At 32.1% G+C, this 23408-nt stretch overlaps 2 protein-coding genes across 2 annotated transcripts; both read right to left on the reverse strand.

The window, feature by feature from the left end:
* Positions 1 to 7185: 7185 nt before the first annotated feature.
* On the reverse strand, positions 7186 to 8613 carry LOC134684813 (uncharacterized). Its single transcript, XM_063544122.1, has one exon. The coding sequence runs from the start codon at positions 8611 to 8613 to the stop codon at positions 7186 to 7188; it is 1428 nt and encodes a 475-aa protein (XP_063400192.1).
* Positions 8614 to 13655: 5042 nt separating this feature from the next.
* LOC134683185 (uncharacterized) lies at positions 13656 to 15882 on the reverse strand. The gene has a single exon (XM_063542312.1). The coding sequence runs from the start codon at positions 15822 to 15824 to the stop codon at positions 14217 to 14219; it is 1608 nt and encodes a 535-aa protein (XP_063398382.1). The 5' UTR covers positions 15825 to 15882; the 3' UTR covers positions 13656 to 14216.
* Between the last annotated feature and the right edge of the window lie 7526 nt (positions 15883 to 23408).

Consider the following 23408-nt stretch of genomic DNA (forward strand, 5'->3'; position numbering starts at 1 on the left):
TTACTATGTTATACGCATTTTTGATAGAAAATAACTTCTTTAAATCTTAACGAACGAATTATATCATATCTTAGAAAACTAGAAAAACTTAGTAATATCATTGTCAAATCTCTAATAATGAGTAAATCATCTGAATCTTCAAAGTGTGTACATGGTTGTATTAATATCTCTGCTTAAACCGGATCTTTTTAGTTGGCGGTTTAAGTTGTGGTTTTTTTGGAAGCTTTAACTATGAAAGTAACGAAAGAGTTTATAGTAGTATTTGGTAACCCACTCACTACATCGGCTCATTTGATAACGTAAAAAGCATTGGAAACGGGATGTCTAGTAGATCCATAAATTTGTCAAATGTAAAGCAAGGTGTACCGGTTGTGCAGGTAAAGCAACCTGTCCATGTTCCATAGTGAATTTTCCAAATTCTAAAAGCTTAGAAATACGACTTGACTGTATTGTCATTTTTACTGTTCAATAATAACTCGCACATCTTCGGATATAGACTTTACAAATGGCTTCCTGTTTCTACTCCACTGTCCTCTATTGCGACTTTTAAATGACGATCTAAACTGATGCCTGTTAAGAAAATGAAAATCATAAATATCTTCGTTTTTCATATGATATTTATAACAACTAATCTGAATTTTAAGAACCGGGAGCCAAAAGTACCGTTTTGACCCCTTCCTCGTTTTGTGAGACTCTGACCTTAAAAAAACTGTAATCTGTTATGAAATATTTTAATCGACCTTCATGGTCTACTGGCATTGGCCAATAAGCGGCAGATGTCCACTCAGAAACAATCAAAGTATAACTACCTTTATCCTGTATCATTTTGTTAATTGTCTGTGGGACCAAACGATGTCTACTAACTTTGGCCAATAAGCGGCAGATGTCCACTCAGAAACAATCAAAGTGCGACTTCCTTTATCCTGTATCATTTTGTTAATTGCCTGTTGGACCAAACGAGGTGAACTAGCCAATTAGTCATGCCATCCCATGACACAGAAAAAGCATTAATGCCTGAGGTTCCTTTGCACCAGAATTTCAAATAGAATTTGTTGCATTTTGCATTGAAATCTTGTGCAAAAGCGCACAAAAAGTATATGGACCCCATAACTTTTGCAGATATGTAAACATTCAATCATCGATTTCCAAATCATCGCAATCTGATTTTCTACTTAGACTGTCTGCTTTATAGTTATGCTCGCGTGGTATCCATACGAAATTTAGTTTGGCTTTGTCTTCTGACAAATTGTATAAACAGACATAACGCGTCTGTGTATTTCTTTTTTTCTAACTACAGACTTTCATAATGTGTAGTATATTTTTATTGTCTGTTTAAACTCTAATAGTCGTACCGTCCTATTTGATCACAAGATTTCTTAAAACCCTTTGTGCTGATTCAAGTTCTCTCCATGTAGAGCATTTTAGTTTTTCAGTGGAAGACCAACTTCCATATGTCTCTATCGGTTCGTCCTCTAAACCTGTTGTCAAACGACCAACGAAACCTGTTTTTGAAATTGAATTGTCACAAAAGACGCGATATTCTTGTGCTTTATTTACAATTTACACTTTTCATGTGCTATCGCGCGGTTAGTGCCACCGAATAAGAAAAAACTCCCCCTAATCCATCGTCTAAATACATAACTACTTTTTACCCTTTACTTCTCCAGTGTTTTACGACTTCTCGAACTACAATACTGAAAATATAACCACTTGTTGTCAAGCCAAATGGTAACAAATTGTCAACGTAAAATGCATCCCCCCATTTGAAACCAAGGTATGTAGTGTCTGAATTTGAAATTCTCATATGATGATATACACTTTTCAAATCATATGAAAAAAAAGTAATCCTCTCTGTTAAACATTTGTCTAGGTGCGACACTGTCTTTGTATTTGTGACGAAATTTAAATAAATGTGGCTTTATATGTCTGGCGTCTAATACCAATCTTAGTTTTGACCCATTATGAGATACTGTTAAAGGGTTTATAACATGAGGTTGTTCATTTACTTTGCTTATGCAACCTTTTGTCAACAACTTTTCAATTTCTGGCGCAACAAAAATCTTATTGTTGCAGGCCGACTTATTATTTTCTAAAACCACACTCTCTGGAATTGTTAAAAACATAACCCTTCTGTGTAATATTAATAATGTGCTCGCTAGAGCCTTTCTTTGTCCAGTTATTGACACTTCTAATAGACTACCTACAGGTGATATACCTGAGTGAACACGATTACTATAAATTGTAGTACGTGTATTGCTAAGGAATGTTGTGTTGCGTAACGTTTGTTTTGTATACAAAGGTGTACTCGAACTTCTACTAACGTTACATTAAAACATATTCGTGCTTATCGTGTGTGTATGCTGCACTGTAACACGGGGACACCCTGTCCTCCAATGACCAGTTTCACTACAATTGAAACATCTCCCATGGCGAAACATCTTGTTTCTGTTGACTGGAATCGGATTCTCTGGAGCCAGTGGTCTAGTCTTATAAGGTGCTGGCCTAGTATCGGTCTTGCGTTTCGCCTTCTCCTTAATTCTTTATCTGTGATTCGGGTCTACTTTGTGCCTTGTTTTATCATTTTCGGTATATTCGTCGACAACTCGCCATCCTGCTTCTGATGAATCTGCTGCCTTAATTAGCTTTCGTCTTGACTTTATCATTTCCATACCTTCGTAAATCCTTCTTTTAGTAGTTTGAATGTTGTCATTGTTCAAATTTTCTGATTCTAACTGGCTGCTATTTTCGAGAACCTTCACGAAAACCTTCTTGTTGTGTTTATACTGTTGTTCATTTTCCCTTTAACGGAAGTTGAAGTTCTCTGTCAGAGTCTTGTGGATTTTCGCCAACTCGAACAATGTCTTTTGGTAAACCAGGATGTTTTGTTTGAAACCATTTAACCGTGGGTCGAGCAGTGAAGTTAAGCTGTTTAACAGTTTATCGTGAGTTCCTAGTATGGCACTTTGTACTTCGGCTTGGATAATTTCTCTGATGTCGGCGTCCATTTTAAGTCATATACATACGAACGGATGCTAGAAAGTGACAAACAAATAAAACATACTTACATGTATATACCCGGATCTAAATCAACCCCTCTGAATGGACCATACGCATATTACCCATAACGTCAATACAATATGTTCCCGCTTTACTTCAAACCGCGAGAAAATATTAATTTGTTTGTTTGTTATATAACATTCCGATGTTTTAAAATATTGATTGGGCAAAACACTTAATCATTATTAGTAAATTTGTATATTCAGCTGTTTCTCAAACCACGTCACTTTTGGGGAGATATGAAATATTCAAAGATAATTAATTATGTTTACGTAATGGTTCCCACATGTGATCTGTATGTTTGATATCGTAGAGACATAACTTAGTAAGTTACCAGTAAGTAATCATATACATTTTGGTCTTATTAAAATATATTGTCACCCTACAGTCAAGGTTGAGGTAGAAAAGGACTTTAGTTTAAACTACTAGAATTGCGGGGCATATAAATGGTGAAAATATGACAAACAGCCCTATATTTTTACCTTTGAAAAAAAAAGTTGTGAATATAAATTTTCCATTCTAGGATATATTTTTTCTCAAATCTTCATAGTTAAAGTGGTACAGTTTTAATCATAATCACATAAGACATTGCAATGTATATACTTACAGAAATGCAACCTATAGTTAACATATTAACAATGGGGAAACAGTATTCAACGCTGGTATAGTGTTAATTATGTGCACTTTAAGAACACATAACCATTTCAACAAATACAAAATGTGATATGCACACCAGAATGAAAAAGTACATAAATATATGCAAAAATTTGGATTTCGGATGCATGATTTTTTATCATAAATTGAGTTGACTTTTAACTAGCTGTCAATAACTGCGAATACATTCAAATCGTACTTTCTTGTAAATTTGACCTGTTGTAACTATCTGTAATGCTTTTTGTTCTTTGATGTTAACATGGCTCTTGTATACTTAACAACAAGATTGCTTTCGTTTACCTATGTATAATATGACGTATTTTTTCCACAGTTGATAGTTTTTCTAAACTTTTCACAGCGGTTTCTTTCATTTACCTTAGTTAAACCTATTTTTAAAATTACTTTTTATTTTAATAATTATTCCCTTATATTTATTTACTATGTATTTGCATTGTATCACAGATCAAAATTATTCGTTCATTGTTTGTTTTATTTCGTAACCACGTGTTTTTATTGAGTTAAGCCTTCTTATTGTTATATTTAGTAAAATTGAGAATGGAAAGTATGTATTTCTATGTTGTGATGTTCAACTATTGTATCAGAAAAGGAAGACGATTTGGTACCGTTAAAACGTTTAATAACGCTGCAATTCTTTGCACCTGTTGGGAATCTGATGTTCAATGGATGTCGTCTGTTTATGGGGTTCATAAGGTGGCAGAAACCAGTTATATTACAATAAATCTTTAGCATTTCATGGATTTATGATTTATTGATAAAATGTATGGTTTCAAGGAACTAAGATGTGTGCGTACTTATGTAAATATATAGAAAACCTTAAATGTTGGAGATTTATAAATTTATAAATGATTGCAAATAAGGCAAAACATGTGATGCTCTGATACCAATCTAATGCTCACCTGCAGAACCCTGCATAAAGCCGACGAGAATTTTAGGCAAAATTCAAGAGATATTTAGTGAATTGGAGCCTTGTCCGAACCTATCCTTACCATCAACATGATCAAAATCTCAAGATATTTTTGTTTACAAAAAAATGAATATTTTCTCCACTTTAATTGGATGCCGTCAAGTGAGGAGATCACAATTTTGACATCTTATTGGACCCATGTGTGTATGAAATCCCCAACCCGTGTTTGCAACTACTTACTTGTGTAATACCTTAGCCTAGTATTTCCATTCATTCGTTTTTTTAGTCCACATGGTGCAATTATATACCTCAATGCATAACTATAACAGAATTTCTGCGTGGGACACATGTTCTGGTACACCAAAACACGTACTTGCCACCAAAGTGTTTCTCGTTTCTCGTTTATATATATATATATGTTAGGCCGTATTTTTCCCCGTTTGCATGGTTTACACTTGTAATTTGCTCAGTGTGAGCATAGGCTCCGTGTTCAAGATCGTACATGTTTCTTGACGTAATGACTGACTTTTCAAAAATTGTTGCATGTATGGAGAGTTGTCTCATTGGCACTCATACAATATACACACACATCTATGAATAGTGAAGAAAGACAAATTACAAGAAAAGTATTTGAAGTGATAAGGCTGAACCAACAGTTCCTAGACTATATATATCAAGACCATCGCGTATTATGTGTTCAGTTGATTCGGAAGGGTTATCAACAAGGTTCTGGTATTTTAGAAAAAAAGAAAGATACGTAAATTAACATTCATGTAATACTGGTTCGTCAACTTTTTCTTGTTTACACCAGTTGCGTTTTGGCAATAGCTGCAGATTCTTGAATACCGAATGAGTTTTGAAATTTATACATGTTATATACCATATTTAGGTGAGGTTGGTAAATTCTGTCAAGTTGTGCAAGGAAGTAAATGATAACACGGACATAAATGTAGAAAAGCCAGAACAAGAGAGTTTATTGAAACCATTAAAACTTTATTTAAACATTAGAAAAACGGGTAAATTCCGAGTGAAATTGGGGAAAACATAACTGGAACTGTAATATTATATGTTATTCAGGTCTCAGACAGGGTATATACTGTGACATTCCCGGCTTAGAGTTTATATCCCCTGAGCCGAAGGCGAAGGGGATATAAGCCCTAAGCCGGGAATGTCACAGTATATACCCTGTCTGAGACCTGAATTACACATATATTACGGATTACCCCTGACAGGTATTTGTTGACAACACATATATTATATCAGTTGAAAAACACAACCTGATATGTTCGGCATACGTAAAGGATTTTCTAATTTGCTGTGAACATAATATTATCGTGTATGTAATAATTAATAATAACAGTTTTAACATTAAATTTAAGTATTAAAAGTGTAAATTGCGTGATTTTGTATCAGAAATGTTTTATTGACTGAAGCACGTAATTATTTTCCCTCTGTGAGCCTCTGACAGTCTGATGGCTTTTGACTACGTCACATAGTAACCGGTTTAATGATGACGTTTTAGAGGTTCCAATTGGGGATAAAAACGTCGTATATACCCCGGCAGTTTCCTGAATATATACTGACATCTCTGTGTTGTTATCCAATCACAAACCTCGACACATTTGTAATCCGTAATATATTATAATATTCTTAAATTGTACATTCGTTACAGTACTAGATTGCATACTCATTCGGATTTTCCATTGTTAAACTCTTCAAGGACACCTATTTCTGGTTCCAAATCTAGCGTAAGAAACCACCAAACAGCGGATACAAAAATAACCAGACGTGGTTCAAATAAATAACAAGCTTTCTATGACAGGAATTTGTAGTTAGAAATGAAGCTGTTGAAAGATATAGTTCGATTTTAGTCGACAAATCTTTAGATGCAAACATCTTTAGAATAAAAGAAAATAAATCTCATTTTATTTTACTAATAATCATGATAAAATTTAGATATAACATTTTTTTTCTCCATAAAACTATAAGAACTACAAAGAAAAGGAATCTTCAGATCTAAAATCATGTACCGTCCTACACAATTCAACATTTGTTTTCACAACATTTCCAAAAAAGCGAAAAATGTGCTTATAAACAAGGGTGCCTCACAGCACAGTCTGATTTTCAAATACATTTGAAGTTGCTATCATAATTATGATAGTTTTACTATATCGAGAATTGTATGCACTCTTCGTAAAGTATACTTTATGTATTTAGCACAAAGTATTAAATTCCAACTGTAATTAACGAGCTTTTGGCATACAAAATTATGAGTTTCATGTCTCTGATGAGTTTGTAATACACTTTTTCAATGTTTTATCGAATTGTCTATTCGACCCTTTCATGAAAATAATAAATCTTTTGCTTCGTAAACTGTTTTGACGTTTCTTTATACAGCTGTGGAACTATCTTAGGATGTTTATTAACAAACTTGACTTCAATTTTTGTATTTCAATAGATGAACAATTATAGTTTTTCTACATAAATTGCAATTAAAATGGAAGTTAACTAGAGAACGATTTGATTTTAAATAGTTTCCCTTTCAGCTATCATAGTAATGCCTTGACTATTTCAAAAATTTGTGTTAGTGTTTTCAAAGTATAATCATCTTCCCATATAAAGTATCGTTCTTTTATTGTTAGTTTAAGATCATGCAGCGTGCTATGTTTTCCTCCTTTGTCTCCAAGATAATGACAACACAGAAATTGCAGTAGATACGAATATACAACTGGGGGAATTGGAAGGTTTTCGTTCACTACCAAAGGTATCAGTTCGTCTGGTAATAAATCAAACGGATATTGAAACCATACATCTTCAATTACCAAATGTTTGAATGCAAGCGCTAATCCTAATCTTTGCTTCATCTGTTCGAAAACAGTCTGTTCAGCCAAGCTGTTGTTTGAATGAAGATAAATCATATCGGGGGTACATCTGGATAAATAGTAGTTTGTCATATCAAGACATTCCTGATATTGTTTACAGTTGTAAAACAAAGATGCTAACAATAACCAGGAAGAAATAGAATCCGACTGTAAAGTTATCTTCAAATACGCAAATAGGATCTTGTATTGTTTGTAAAAAGATTTGTTTCTGTCTGTCAAGTTCAACATATCAGACTTTTGTATAGATTTCCTAGCACTATCACATATTATGTAAACACACATGTCTCTTCTGAAAATATTAGTATTGCCAGTGCTAATGCGTTTTAATTCACTATGAATTAAACCTGGATTATAAGTTGATCTTATATAATAAAAACAAGATAATGCCGACGCTGATGGAGTCATCCAATTTGAATTTTCTGATTGTAATCTGTAATTCAGAAAAGTTTCCGTATGAAATATAGAAGTCCATGGCGATCCATATATACTTTTGAGTGCATACATTAATGTCTTATGTTCTTCCTCAGTAAATCTGTCCTCAAACAGATTGTATTCTGGAATAAAATAATGAAGACATGTTTTATATTCAACACAATAAATAAGTCTGCTGAAACAATCCAAGAAACAAGAAAGCATATTCTTGGGTTTCCATTTTGAGGGGATTACTTCCTCACTTATCCAGAACATAATCGTTTTGAGAAAATATGAACAAAGAAGGTCACCATGTCTCGGTTTAATGAGGTCCTTTAAGATAATTTTCATTAACGCATAACATAACAACTGAGTATGTGTAAAGGAATAAATCAACAGTTTCTCGGTGACAGAAAACGATGTTCGCCATTGTAAGTCCTCATTAGGAGAGTTTTTGCATCCAATAGGAACAAATAAAACTCCGTATTGTACAGCTGAATTAACTAGTGTGTAATCTGGCCATGTTGTACGAGACCTATAAATCCATTGTTGAACCGGTGATATCCACTTATTACATCTGAGACATGATGCACTATCATAATCCCCGTTAGCTGTAGATTGACATGGACCATGAATAACCATGTCATCACGTAATTTGTCTTCCCGGAAACATTTGCTGGACATGTAAATATCTTCTCCAACAATTTCACAAAATTCGCGTATGGCATCAAGAAATGATTTGTTGACTAACTTCAGTTTTGTAAATCAAGGTTTTGTGTCGTTGGTATCCATAAGCAATATAATTGTATCTGGATCAGACAGGACATTATTTGAGCTTTCATACACACGAATAAAGTTACGGAGAAACATCTCATCGTAATCACTGCCTTCGAGATCTAGACCATCTGCTTTACTGCCACTACTTATGGAGGTTAAAAAACTAGTATTACTTTCACCAGTATCTCTCGCAGTGAAGATATCTCTTCTTGTTCTTATAACTTCCTCAGAACCGACAATGTCACATAAGTAATTATAAAATTGAAGTGATACATCCATGTCCTCTAAATCCATATTTGCAACATATCTAGAAAAAAAACATGATTTTTTTTTATTTCATGATTATATTTTATACCCTCAGGCAGTACAATTTCATTTCTCGAACGACACGTCAATACAGGCTTGAATATGTTTACCGTTTCCTCATTATTCCATTGATGTTCCATGGATTTTAAACATATGATTGCGTTATGTCTATAAAAAAATAATAATTAAATACAGTAACGTGTACAAAGACTAATCGACGACAGAATGCATAGAGGTGTTTGAGAGATAGTTAAGCAGCTTACCACACAAATCATGCAAATGGTGATACAAGCATGAAACTTTAGGTGTATGTAATCATATAAGGGGGGTAGCCACGAAAAAAAAATCATCTGATCATGGCGGCCATCTTAAGATTACTAAGTTTAAATATGAGTATTCTTGTCATGAAATAAAATGACTAATAAATAAATGTGGATTTATATGTCTGGCGTCTAATACCAATCTTAGTTTTGACCCATTATGATATACTGTTAAAGGGTTTATAACATGAGGTTGTTCATTTACTTTGCTTATGCAACCTTTTGTCGACAACTTTTCAATTTCTGGCGCAACAAAAATCTTATTGTTGCAGGCCGTCTTATTATTTTCTAAAACCACACTCTCTGGAATTGTTAAAAACATAACCCTTCTGTGTAATATAAATAATGTGCTCGCTAGCGCCTTTCTTTGTCCACTTATTGACACTTCTAATAGACTACCTACATGTGATATACCTGAGTGAACACGATTACTCTAAATTGTAGTACGTGTATTGCTAAGGAATGTTGTGTTGCGTAACGTTTGTTTTGTATACAAAGGTGAACTCGAACTTCTACTAACATTACATTAAATAAAATTGAGAATGGAAATGGGGAATGTGTCAAAGAGACAACAACCCGAAACATATTAGTACTTATCGTGTGTGTATGCTGCACTGTAACATGAGGACACCCTGTCCTCCAATGACCAGTTTCACTACAATTGAAACATCTCCCATGGCGAAACATCTTGTTTCTGTTGACTGGAATCGGATTCTCTGGAGCCAGTGGTCTAGTCTTATAAGGTGCTGGCCTAGTATCGGTCTTGCGTTTCGCCTTCTCCTTAATTCTTTATCTGTGATTCGGGTCTACTTTGTGCCTTGTTTTATCATTTTCGGAAGCTTCTGGCAAAGGATTTGTGGTATATTCGTCGACAACTCGCCATCCTGCTTCTGATGAATCTGCTGCCTTAATTAGCTTTCGTCTTGACTTTATCATTTCCATACCTTCGTAAATCCTTCTTTTAGTAGTTTGAATGTTGTCATTGTTCAAATTTTCTGATTCTAACTGGCTGCTATTTTCGAGAACCTTCACGAAAACCTTATTGTTGTGTTTATACTGTTGTTCATTTTCCCTTTAACGGAAGTTGAAGTTTTCTGTCAGAGTCTTGTCGATTTTCGCCAACTCGGACAATGTCTTTTGGTAAACCTGGATGTTTTGTTTGAAACCATTTAACCGTGGGTCGAGCAGTGAAGTTAAGCTGTTTAACAGTTTAACGTGAGTTCCTAGTATGGCACTTTGTACTTCGGCTTGGATAATTTCTCTGATGTCGGCGTCCATTTTAAGTCATATACATACGAACGGAGGCTAGAAAGTGACAAACAAATAAAACATACTTACATGTATATACCCGGATCTAAATCAACCCCTCTGAATGGACCATACGCATATTACCCATAACGTCAATACAATATGTTCCCGCTTTACTTTAAACCGCGAGAAAATATTAATTTGTTTGTTTGTTATATAACATTCCGATGTTTTAAAATATTGATTGGGCAAAATACTTAATCATTATTTGTAAATTTGTATATTCAGCTGTTTCTCAAACCACGTCACTTTTGGGGAGATATGAAATATTCAAAGATAATTAATTATGTTTACGTAATGGTTCCCAGATGTGATCTGTATGTTTGATATCGTAGAGACATAACTTAGTAAGTTACCAGTAAGTAATCATATACATTTTGGTCTTATTAAAATATATTGTAACCCTACAGTCAAGGTTGAGGTAGAAAAGGACTTTAGTTTAAACTACTAGAATTGCGGGGCATATAAATGGTGAAAATATGACAAACAGCCCTATATTTTTACCTTAGTTTGAAAAAAAAAGTTGTGAATATAAATTTTCCATTCTAGGATATATTTTTTCTCAAATCTTCATAGTTAAAGTGGTACAGTTTTAATCATAATCACATAAGACATTGCAATGTATATACTTACAGAAATGCAACCTATAGTTAACATATTAACAATGGGGAAACAGTATTCAACGCTGGTATAGTGTTAATTATGTGCACTTTAAGAACACATAACCATTTGAACAAATACAAAATGTGATATGCACACCAGAATGGAAAAGTACATAAATATATGCAAAAATTTGGATTTCGGATGCATGATTTTTTATCATAAATTGAGTTGACTTTTAACTAGCTGTCAATAACTGCGAATACACTCAAATCGTACTTTCTTGTAAATTTGACCTGTTGTAACTATCTGTAATGCTTTTTGTTCTTTGATGTTAACATGGCTCTTGTATACTTAACAACAAGATTGCTTTCGTTTACCTATGTATAATATGACGTATTTTTTCCACTGTTGATGTTTTTCTAAATATTTCACAGCGGTTTCTTTCATTTACCTTAGTTAAACCTATTTTTAAAATTTCTTTTTATTTTAATAATTAATCCCTTATATTTATTTACTATGTATTTGCATTGTATCACAGATCAAAATTATTTGTTCATTGTTTGTTTTATTTCGTAACCACGTGTTTTTATTGAGTTAAGCCTTCCAATTGTTATATTTAGTAAAATTGAGAATGGAAAGTATGTATTTCTATGTTGTGATGTTCAACTATTGTATCAGAAAAGGAAGACGATTTGGTACCGTTAAAACGTTTAATCGCGCTGCAATTCTCTGCACCTGTTGGGAATCTGATGCTCAATGGTTGTCGTCTGTTTATGGGGTTCATAAGGTGGCAGAAACCAGTTATATTACAATAAATCTTTAGCATTTCATGGATTTATGATTTATTGATAAAATGTATGGTTTCAAGGAACTAAGATGTGTGCGTACTTATGTAAATATATAGAAAACCTTAAATGTTGGACATTTATTAATTTATAAATGATTGCAAATAAGGCAAAACATGTGATGCTCTGATACCAATATAATGCTCACCTGCAGAACCCTGCTAAAAGCCGACGAGAATTTTAGGCAAAATTCAAGAGATATTTAGTGAATTGGAGCCTTTTCCGAACCTATCTTTACCATCAACATGATCAAAATCTCAAGATATTTTTGTTTACAAAAACATGAATATTTTCTCCACTTTAATTGGATGCCGTCAAGTGAGGAGATCACAATTGTGACATCTTATTGGACCCATGTGTGTAGGAAATCCCCAACCCGTGTTTGCAACTACTTACTTGTGTAATACCTTAGCCTAGTATTTCCATTCATTCGTTTTTTTAGTCCACATGGTGCAATTATATACCTCAATCCATAACTATAACAGAATTTCTGCGTGGGACACATGTTCTGGTACACCAAAACTGGTACTTGCCACCAAAGTGTTTCTCGTTTCTCGTTTATATATATATATATATATGTTAGGCCGTTGTTTTTCCCGTTTGCATGGTTTACATGTTTCTTGACGTAATGACTGACTTTTCAAAAATTGTTACATGTATGGAGAGTTGTCTCCTTTGCACTCATACAATATACACCCACATCTATGAATAGTGAAGAAAGACAAATTACAAGAAAAGTATTTGAAGTGATAAGGCTGAACCAACAGTTCCTAGACTATATATATCAAGACCATCGCGTATTATGTGTTCAGTTGATTCGGAAGGGTTATCAACAAGGTTCTGGTATTTTCCGATGAAAATTTTTAGAAAAAAAGAAAGATACGTAAGTTAACATTCATGTAATCCTGGTTCGTCAACTTTTTCCTGTTGACATCAGTTGCGTTTTGGCAATAGCTGCAGATTCTTAAATACCGAATGAGTTTTGAAATTTATACATGTTATATACCATATATAGGTGAGGTTGGTAAATTCTGTCAAGTTGTGCAAGGAAGTAAATAATAACACGGACATAAATGTAGAAAAGCCAGAACAAGAGAGTTTATTGAAACCATTAAAACTTTATTTAAACATTACAAACACGGGTAAATTCCGAGTGAAATTGGGAAAAACATAACTGTAACTGTACTATATTATAATATTCTTAAATTGTACATTCGTTACAGTACTAGAATGCATACTCATTCGGATTTTCCATTGTTAAACTCTTCAAGGACACCTATTTCTGGTTCCAAGTCTAGCGTAAGAAACCACCAAACAGCGGATACAAAAATAACCAGACGTGGTTCAAATAAATAACAAGCTTTGTATGACAGGAATTTGTAGTTAGAAATAAAGCTGTTGAAAGATATAGTTCGAATTTAGTCGACAAATCTTTAGATTCTAACATCTTTAGAATAAACGAAAATAAATCTCATTTTATTTCACTAATAATCATGATAATATTTAGATATAACATTTTTTTCTCCATAAAACTATAAGAACTACAAAGAAAAGGAATCTTCAGATCTAAAATCATGTACCGTCCTACACAATTCAACATTTGTTTTCACAATATTTCCAAAAAAGCGAAATATCTGCTGATAAACAAGGGTGCCTCACAGCACAGTCTGATTTTCAAATACATTTGAAGTTGCTATCATAATTATAATAATTTTACTATATCGAGAATTGTATGCACTCTTCGCAAAGTATACTTTATGTATTTAGCACAAAGCTTTTAAATATTCTATAACGTTGTATTTGATTAAGTATTAAATTTCGACTGTAATAAACTAGCTTTTGGCATACAAAATTATGAGTTTCATGTCTCTGATGAGTTTGTAATACACTTTTTCAATGTTTTATCGAATTGTCTATTCGACCCTTTCATGAAAATAATAAATCTTTTGCTTTGTAAACTGTGTTGATGTTTCTTTATACAACTGTGGAACTATCTGAGGATGTTTATTAACAAACTTGACTTCAATTTATGTATTTCAATAGATGAACAATTATAGTTTTTCTACATAAATTGCAATTAAAATGGAAGTTAATTAGATTTGATTTTAAATAGTTTCCCTTTCAGCTATCATAGCAATGTCTTGACTATTTCGACAATTTGTGTAAGTTTTTTCAAAGTTTCATCATCTTCCCATATAAAGTATCGTTCTTTTATTGTTAGTCCAAGATCATGCAACGTGCTATGCTTTCCTCTTTTGTCTCCAAGATAATGACAACACAGAAATTGCAGTAGATACGAATATACAACTGGGGGAATCGAAAGGTTTTCGTTCACTACCAAAGGTATCAGTTCGTCTGGTAATAAATAAAACGGATATTGAAACCTTACATCTTCAATTACCAAATGTTTGAATGCAAGCGAAAATCCTAATCTTTGCTTCATCTGTTCGAAAACAGTCTGTTCAGCCAAGCTGTGCTTAAAATTAAGATAAATCATATCTGGGGTACATCTGGATAAATAGTAGTTTGTCATAACAAGACATTCCTGATATTGTTTGCATTTGTAAAACAAAGATGCCAACAATAACCAGGAAGATATAGAATCCGACTGTAAAATTATCTTCAAATAAGCAAATAGTCTTTTGTATTGTTTGTAAAAAGATTTGTTTCTGTCTGTCAAGTTCAACATATCATGTATATATTTCCTTGCACTATCACATATTATGTATACACACATGTCTCTTCTACAAATATTAGTATTGCCAGTTCTAATGCGTTTTAATTCACTATGAATTAATTCTAGATTATAAGTTGCTCTTGTATATGAAAAACAAGATAACGCCGACGCTGATAGAGTCACCCAATTTGAATTTTCTGATTGTAATCTGTAACTCAGAAAAGTTTCCGTATGAAATATAGAAGTCCATGGCGATCCATATATACTTTTTAGTGTATACAGTAATGTCTTATGTTCTTCCTCAATAAATCTGTCCTCAAACAGATTGTATTCTGGAATAAAATAATGAAGACATGTTTTATATTCCACACAATAGATAAGTCTGTTGAAACAATCCAAGAAACAAGAAAGCATATTCTTGGGTTTCCATTTTGAAGGGAGTACTTCCTCACTTATCCAAAAAATAATCGTTTTAAGAAAATATGAACACAGAATGTCATCATGTCTCGGTTTGATGAGGTCCTTTAAGATAATTTTCATTAACGCATAACATAACAACTGAGTATGTGTAAAAGAATAAATCAACACTTTCTCGGTGACTGAAAATGATATTCGCCATTGTAAGTCCTCATTTGGAGAGTTTTTGCATCCAATAGGAACAAATAAAACTCCGTATTGTACAGCTGAATTAACTAGTGTGTAATCTGGCCATGTTGAACGAGATCTATAAATCCATTGTTGAACCGGTGATATCCACTCATTACATCTGAAACATGATGCATGATCATAATTCCCATTGGCTGTAGATTGACATGGACCATGAATAACCATATCATCACGTAATTGGTATTCCCGAAAACATTTGCTGGAAATGTAAGTTTCTTGTCCAACAGTTTCACACCATTCGTGTATGATATCAAGGATTGATTTGTTGACTAACTTCAGTTTTGTAAATCCAGGTTTTGTGTCGTTGGTATCCATAATGAATATTATTTTATCTGGATCAGACAGGACATTATTTGAGCTTTCATACACACGAACACAGTTATGGAGAACCATCTCATCGTAATCACTGCCTTCCAGATCTAAACCTTCTGCTTTACTGCCACTACTTATGGAGGTTAAAATACTATTATAAAAACCAATATCTTTCGCTGTGAAGATTTCTCTTCTTGTTCTTATGACTTCCTCAGAACCGACAATGTCACATAAGTAATTATAAAATTGAAATGATAGATTATTGTCCTCTAAATTCATGTTTGCAACATATCTAGAAAAAAAAAATTCTTTCATGATAATATTTTATAACTTCTGGCAGTACAATTTCATTTCTCGAAAGACACGTCAATACAGGTTTGAATATGTTTACCGTTTTCTCATCATTCTATTGATGTTTCATGGATGTTAAACTAATGATTGCGTTATAATTATCGAAAAAAAAACAAATTTCATACAGTAACGTGTACAAAGTCTGATCGACGACAGAATGCATAGAGGTGTTTTAGAGATTACTAAGTTTAAATCTGTGTATTCTAGTTATGAAATAAAATGACTCTACATACTGTATATATTTTGCTCTCGTGAATTTGATTTAATCCCTACAATTTTAAACTAAAGTTATCAATATTTCTTCTTTATTCTACATTGTTGTCTTCAATCTTTAAACGTTGGTTTTGATACTGATATCTCGTAAACGAAAGTAAAGATCACAACTAATAAAATAAAACTAGTTACAAAACAGAGTAGCAGAAGATGATATGTGTATTGTTTAATTAAATGAAATACATTGAGTTATTGTTTTTTCCAAAATAAAAAAAAAAAGTGTCGACTTATATTTTGATGCATTTTAAGATAATTACATAATATGGGAAACTGCATAATTAGATATAGGAAGATGTGGTTTGAGTGCCAATGAGACAACTCTCCATCCAAAAAACAATTTAAAAAGTAAACCATTATAGGTTAAAGTACGGCCTTCAACACGGAGCCTTGGCACACACCGAACAACAAGATATAAAGGGCCCCAAAATTACTAGTGTAAAACCATTCAAACGGGAACACCAACGGTCTAATATATATAAACAAAACGAGAAACGAGAAACACGTATATATTACATAAACAAACGACAACTACTGTACATCAGATTCCTGACTTAGGACAGGTGCAAACATTTGCAGCGAGATTAAACGTTTTAATGGATCCAAACCTTCTCCCTTTTTCTGAAACAATAGCATAACATCACAACATAGAAAAACATACGATAAAATATCAATTGGCAGACTTAACTCAATCAAAAAACGTATGATTACACAATGAACGAATAAAGCACATTTGACCTTGTGATACTTTCGTTTGATAAAATATCTTACTATTACAGTAAAATATGACAAAAAAACTTCTGAGTTTATTGACTCTTAAAAACAAATTGTCTTGGAAAAAAACCTTGAAATAGGACCATGTATCAAAGAAGACAGAGTAAGCCATACTCAGTGTTACAGTGTTAACTTTTCTGTCTTTTTTTCGCAGAGTAATTTTTTAGTTTAACGATAGAACTTATTGAAAACTTCTTTGAGTTAAAATGTGTCTTTTATTGTGAGTGAAAATAACTCTTAAATGTTTATTAATTGGGCTAAAAAGTTGAAATTTTTAGTAATGATGAAACAATTGTATATCAATGGTACTGTTTGTAGGCAGATAAGATACATATTTTATAATGTATTTTTCCAAATTGTATTTCATAATGATCATGATGATGCAGCTGGATTTGGGTTTTCCGAAGAAATTTTGCTCATTTCGCTGTAATTGTCGTCTAACATTAAACGTTTTATACTTAATTATTCTCAAACTGTAGTACATCACATTCAGTTGCATACGAAAATTGGTCGAACATTTCATTAAAAAGAATATTTTTGAAGTATGTCTAGTTGTATACCATATATATTTGTTTAAGTCTACTTCATTTCAATATTTAATAATAAACCTTTGACCGATATTTGTATTTGTGACTTGTCTCATTTGCATCCATAAAACAAATTGCTGTATATACTTATTCAATTTTTTTGTAAAATACGGTATACTTAAAAAAGATATGTCAATACGACAACTTTCCAAAAGATCCCAACAGACACAGAAACTAACAATTATAGGTCACCGTACGGCCTTTAACATTGTTCAAAGATCATACACCAGCTATACAAGGCTCCGAAATTACAATGAAACACAATTCAAACGAGAAACCTAACGGTCATATCTATGCACAAATAAGTGACGAAAAATAAATATGTAACACAAAAAAAACGACACTGAATTTTAGGCTCGAAACATGATACAGTCACATACATAAAGAATGGCAGGCTTTAACATGTTAGCGGGATCGCAACCACACCTAACCTGGATCAGTGGTGTAACAGTACAATAAAAGAACGAAATACCTATACACTTTTCAACTGATGACAATGCTGGTATAACAATTGTAGCATTCGCATGACATTGGATACGTAGCTATATCGACCTCGATTAATTCATACTGGTCGATATATCCTAATATCAATATCATACAAAGGCTATATCTATACCGTTTATTGACATTTAAACAAGTTTTTTTCTTTTCTGCAAAAAAGAAACGAAAAATAGGATAAACACATTGAATCTGTTTTGAAATACGACAGGAGAAAATGAAATCCTACTATACTTGGAATATTTCAAACTTTTAACATAACCTTGACTATTGGAGTTTTTAAATTCTCATCTGTGAATGAAATCGTATACTTTCCAATGGCAAGATCCATTGCCGACTATGTTATTGCAATTATCTTTTTAAATGATGCCTACAATATACTGTAAATATATAGGCAAACTATTCTTGCAATCTACAGGCACATTTGGTTTTACAGATTTATCTTATATGGATTTGTTTGTAGGGCCCATAATTTGTACACTCTATGTAACATGTGTCAACATTAATCAAAATCTTCAAAAATTTTAATAAATTGAATAACTTTGCCTATACAATGGTCGTATTGTACCTATATCTAGTTGTTAATTGATAATCAATTAATGTTTCAGAATATTCAACAGAGGCATGCATTCATAGAGAATTATTTCCGAGCGTCAAAAGTAGCTTATTATTTCGTTATATGTATTCATCGCTGGTCACTCGATTCCAATGTCAGCCTATGGGGATAAATGACAAAGGGAAAAAAATCGCGATAGAATAACATCCTCGAGATTAAACAGAGGTAACTAATCAAATAAAGCTATATTTCACTGTACGTATTGTATGAGCAAAATCACATTTCTTAACTATTTGGCGTTATCCAAAGACTATTATTTTTTTGATATAAATTAAAGCTATCATTATTCCTTATATACTTATATTTTGAATATAACTGTATCTATATGTAAGTGATAATTCTTAAAGCATGTTTACTTAAAGCAATGGGTTTTACTTTCCTTTTTAAGTATAGTGCATAATCAACTGATAAATCTGTATTAATACACTAAAGTTATGTACTTACGCAAATTACTGATCTTCTGTTTAATTTGTATACTTTCTTGATGAAAGCCAATTAAGATTTTGTATAGTAATTGTATGTTGTGTAAACAAAATGGTAGCCGTTGAACAGAAAGTAAAATATCATACAAACAGGAAAATCTATTTATACTGATTACATTTAAATATTCAGTAGACCAGGTAAATCATATATATTTATTTACTGCAGTTGAAAGGAAATAAAATATCAATCAAAGATGATAATCTTTTTATACTTATGACATTTGAACATTTAGAAGACCAGTTTATCTTCATATTAATTTACGGTTAATCTAAAGGATAATATATCGAAAAGTCTATGTGTTAGTGTTTTATTTTTTTATATTATATTTACTACAAGTAGGACACTTAAAGTGAATTGGTCTTTGCATCATGTACATGGGAAAGTGTTTTGGAAATAAGCGCCGCATTTTATGATTGCGACATTTTAGTTATACCCTTTAAAAACTTCTGTCAACACAGTATAACGTATATCTTATTGTTCAAAGTAGTTAACGTTAGGAATGGTTCTAGGCTTATAGTTTTATTCGCTAGACGCGCGTTTCATCGAAAGAAAACTCATCAGTGATGATGCGATCAAAATATGTTCGAGACCAAACAAGTACAAAGTTGAAGGTCATTGGTGACCCTAACTTCCAAAACCACATTTAAACTACATTCGAGGTGGAAATTCTAACATTTGAAGCCGGTATGTCAATTCATAATTCTGGAACGCTATGATATTTTTAAGGTGAGGTATTTAGACTAATTTGTAAGAAAATGCTACAATACTTTATCTAAATGGTACCCCTGTTGCTGCAACAGATGTGTGTTTCTACCTGTATTGTCCTTACATTGATTCTCTTTGACAAAATATTTGAGAACTGAAAACTTTATACAAAAGTCAAAGTGGAGATACAAAACAATACAACTGAAGCCTTATCTGGATAAGAAATCAGAGGTTTGTATGAAAAAAATATATTTTAATTGATAGAAAACATTTCTCAATCATTTTTCGGAAACTTTTACTCAAAACAATATCTTCCAATTAATACAAATTCATTGTAAAAGTACAAGGGATACTACATAATTTTTCACAATGGGATACATTTTTTTCGTAGAACAGTTGTTTGTTAACTGATGATGGCTAACTGTAGAACGTTACGTATCAATGGATACTTAGAAAACAAAAAGAATCTAAAATATAACGGAAGTGACAACAAATATTTTATCAAGTACCCTGATAAATAGTTTAACATTCTAGCAAGATTGTTATCTCGTTTTGATTTTCTAAAGCAAAATGTATTTAGAATAACTAGGGTGCACACTAATGCTGTCTAGAATTTAGATAGTTTCTCAATGTTATTTATATCATATTGTTGATTTCATTATGAAAAGAATTGAGTCTATAAGTTCAGAAAATGCTCTCTGAAATTTAAGAATCGATCATTTATTGATAGCTCTAGATTATCAAGCGCATTGTGTTTTCTTTTGTTGTCTTCAAGCCGATAACAGCAAACAAATTGTTAAATTTTGTTTTACCAGTGGAGTAGAAAATATAATTAAAAAAAATTACTGAACCAGTTATGGTTTATAGTACATTAAACAACTTGTATATTCTGAGAGCCTAGTTCAGTTGCGAGATTATTCCCTATATTCTATTTTCCATAATTTAAACATTAACAAAATTATATAAACTGACTTTGACAGCACATGGTGTCTGCTGAAAATCTTGTTGTTTAAAAAAATGCACACTTTATAAACGCATGTCAACTGTAATCCAGACAAATAAGAAGTCTGACAGGAATTAGGTAGGTGTTGCACAGTGCAACAGCCAAATTCTTTTTAACATTTTGAAGGTTTGTTTTTACAGTAATCATTAAGATAATCTCCCACTTTCATATATTATTCCTTTTTTATTGGGCAGATTAGCTCTTTTAATTATGTATATGTGATAATATCTAGCAGTTTTGATATCTTAATTTTGTATTTTTTATAATAGTCATTTTGAGCTAGGAAGGGCTATAACACTTTGCAATCAATATAACACTTTACACGGATCACCGTGTCCCCCTTCAACACACACAAACACACACTGAAGGCAGCACTCAGAGGCATCTCAACGGAGGTGATTCATGAATCCTTTACATTTTTTCTAACAAATTTATCATAAACAATATGAAATACAAGCATGCACATCTATAAGCAAATCTGAGAAAATACTGCTGTTTTAAAGTTCTTTTAAGAAATATTTGTTTATATATGCAAATATATATATAATGAATAAATGATCAAATATCTCTCCAGTATAAGTTTATACAAATAAAACATTACTTGAAGTCCGCAGTTAAAAATACGCGGAATTTATACTTTTCCAGAGTTTTGTCTGCTATTGAGTGCAGCCGATCACATCATCAAAGCATTCCACTACAAACTGCTCAGAGTCTGAATTGACCATTTTTTGTGCTCGACCAGTAAAATCGAGCACACATTTTACTCACCTAGTCTTGACATTGTCTCGACTGGACTTAACTGTACTTAAGTGTACTCGACTAGGTCTTGACTTTACTTAATTAGTCTGAAATGGTCTTGACCAAGGCTCAACCTGTCTCGACCTGTCTTGACTAGTCTTGACTCAGTCTGAACCAGTCTCGACCTGTCTCGACTAGTCTGGACTCAGTCTGAACCAGTCTCAACCTGTCTCGACTAGTCTTGACATTCAAATTTAGTTTTGACTGGTATAAAGAAGCCCATCTAACTAAATTAAATATTGATCTTACAAAATTCAAGCTTATTAGGTAGTTAGATTACTGGCTGTGAAATAAAAAAAAAAATTTTAACAATAGGTAAAAATAAAAATTAGTATATAAATTCAGATAGGCATCTTTAAATTTTCTAATAACTTTTTCAAATCAACTTGGATTTTCATCAAACTATGCACCTATCTAAGATATATATCAAGCTTACTGAATCCCATTTCATTTACTTTTTTGTTGTATAGCTATGAAATTTAAGAATTAAAGTCATCTCGGTAAAAAAAGCTAGGATTTGCAATTTGGACAAAATAGAGATAGGCATCATTAATTTTTTTAATAACTTTTTCAAAATCACTTGGATTTTCATTAAACTATGCAGCTATCTTAGATATATATCAAGCTTACTGAATCCCATTTCATTTACTTTTTTGTTGTATTGTTGTAAAATTTAAGAATTAAAGTCATCTCGGTAAAAAAAGCTAGGATTTGCAATTCGGACAAAATAGAGATAGTACACTTTAAATTTTCTAATAACTTTTTTAAAATAACTTGGATTTTCATCAAAATATGCAGCTATCTTAGATATAAATCAAGCTTACTGAATCCCATTTCATTTACTTTTTTGTTGTACTGTTGTAAAATTTAAGAATTAAAGTAATGTTGGTAAAAAAAGCTAGAATTTGTAATTCGGACAAAATAGAGATAGTACACTTTAATTATTTTTAATAACTTTTTCAAATCAACTTGGAATTTGATCAAACTTGGCAGCTATCTTAGATACATATAAGGCTTCTTGAATCCCAGGTTATTTAGATTTTAGTTGTATTGCTGTAAAATTTAAGATTCAATGTATTCTAGGTAAAAAAAAGCTAGGATTTGCAGTGTTGACAAAATAGAGATAGTACACTTTATTTTTTTTATAACTTTTTGAAATCAACTTAGATTTTTATCAAACTCTATAACTATCTTTGCAATATTCTTGCTAAATATCTTACTAAACCATACGTTGTTATTTAGTTTGGTGTATATCTGTCAAATTTAAGAATTTAATTAATCTACATGTAGGTCAAAAAGCTTTGATATCAGAAATATATCTTTCTTTAAATAAAAATATTAAATTTTTGTTTTAACAAAAAAAAGGTGTCTTTTTTAAGATTTCATATCTTTTTCAAATCAGCTTAAACAAAATAAACCCCTTTTTTGTAGTAAAACAAAAAATTAATATCATGAACTTTCATAACAATCCTTGAAAACCTTTTAAAAAAAGAAATGTGTTCCAAAGTTACAGTAAAAATTCATTTTAATCAAATCTTAAAATATTTTTTGTCAAATTTAATGACATGGCACTATACATG

The sequence above is a fragment of the Mytilus trossulus genome, chromosome 9 (genome assembly GCF_036588685.1).
Source record: "Mytilus trossulus isolate FHL-02 chromosome 9, PNRI_Mtr1.1.1.hap1, whole genome shotgun sequence".
Lineage (NCBI taxonomy): Eukaryota > Metazoa > Mollusca > Bivalvia > Mytilida > Mytilidae > Mytilus > Mytilus trossulus.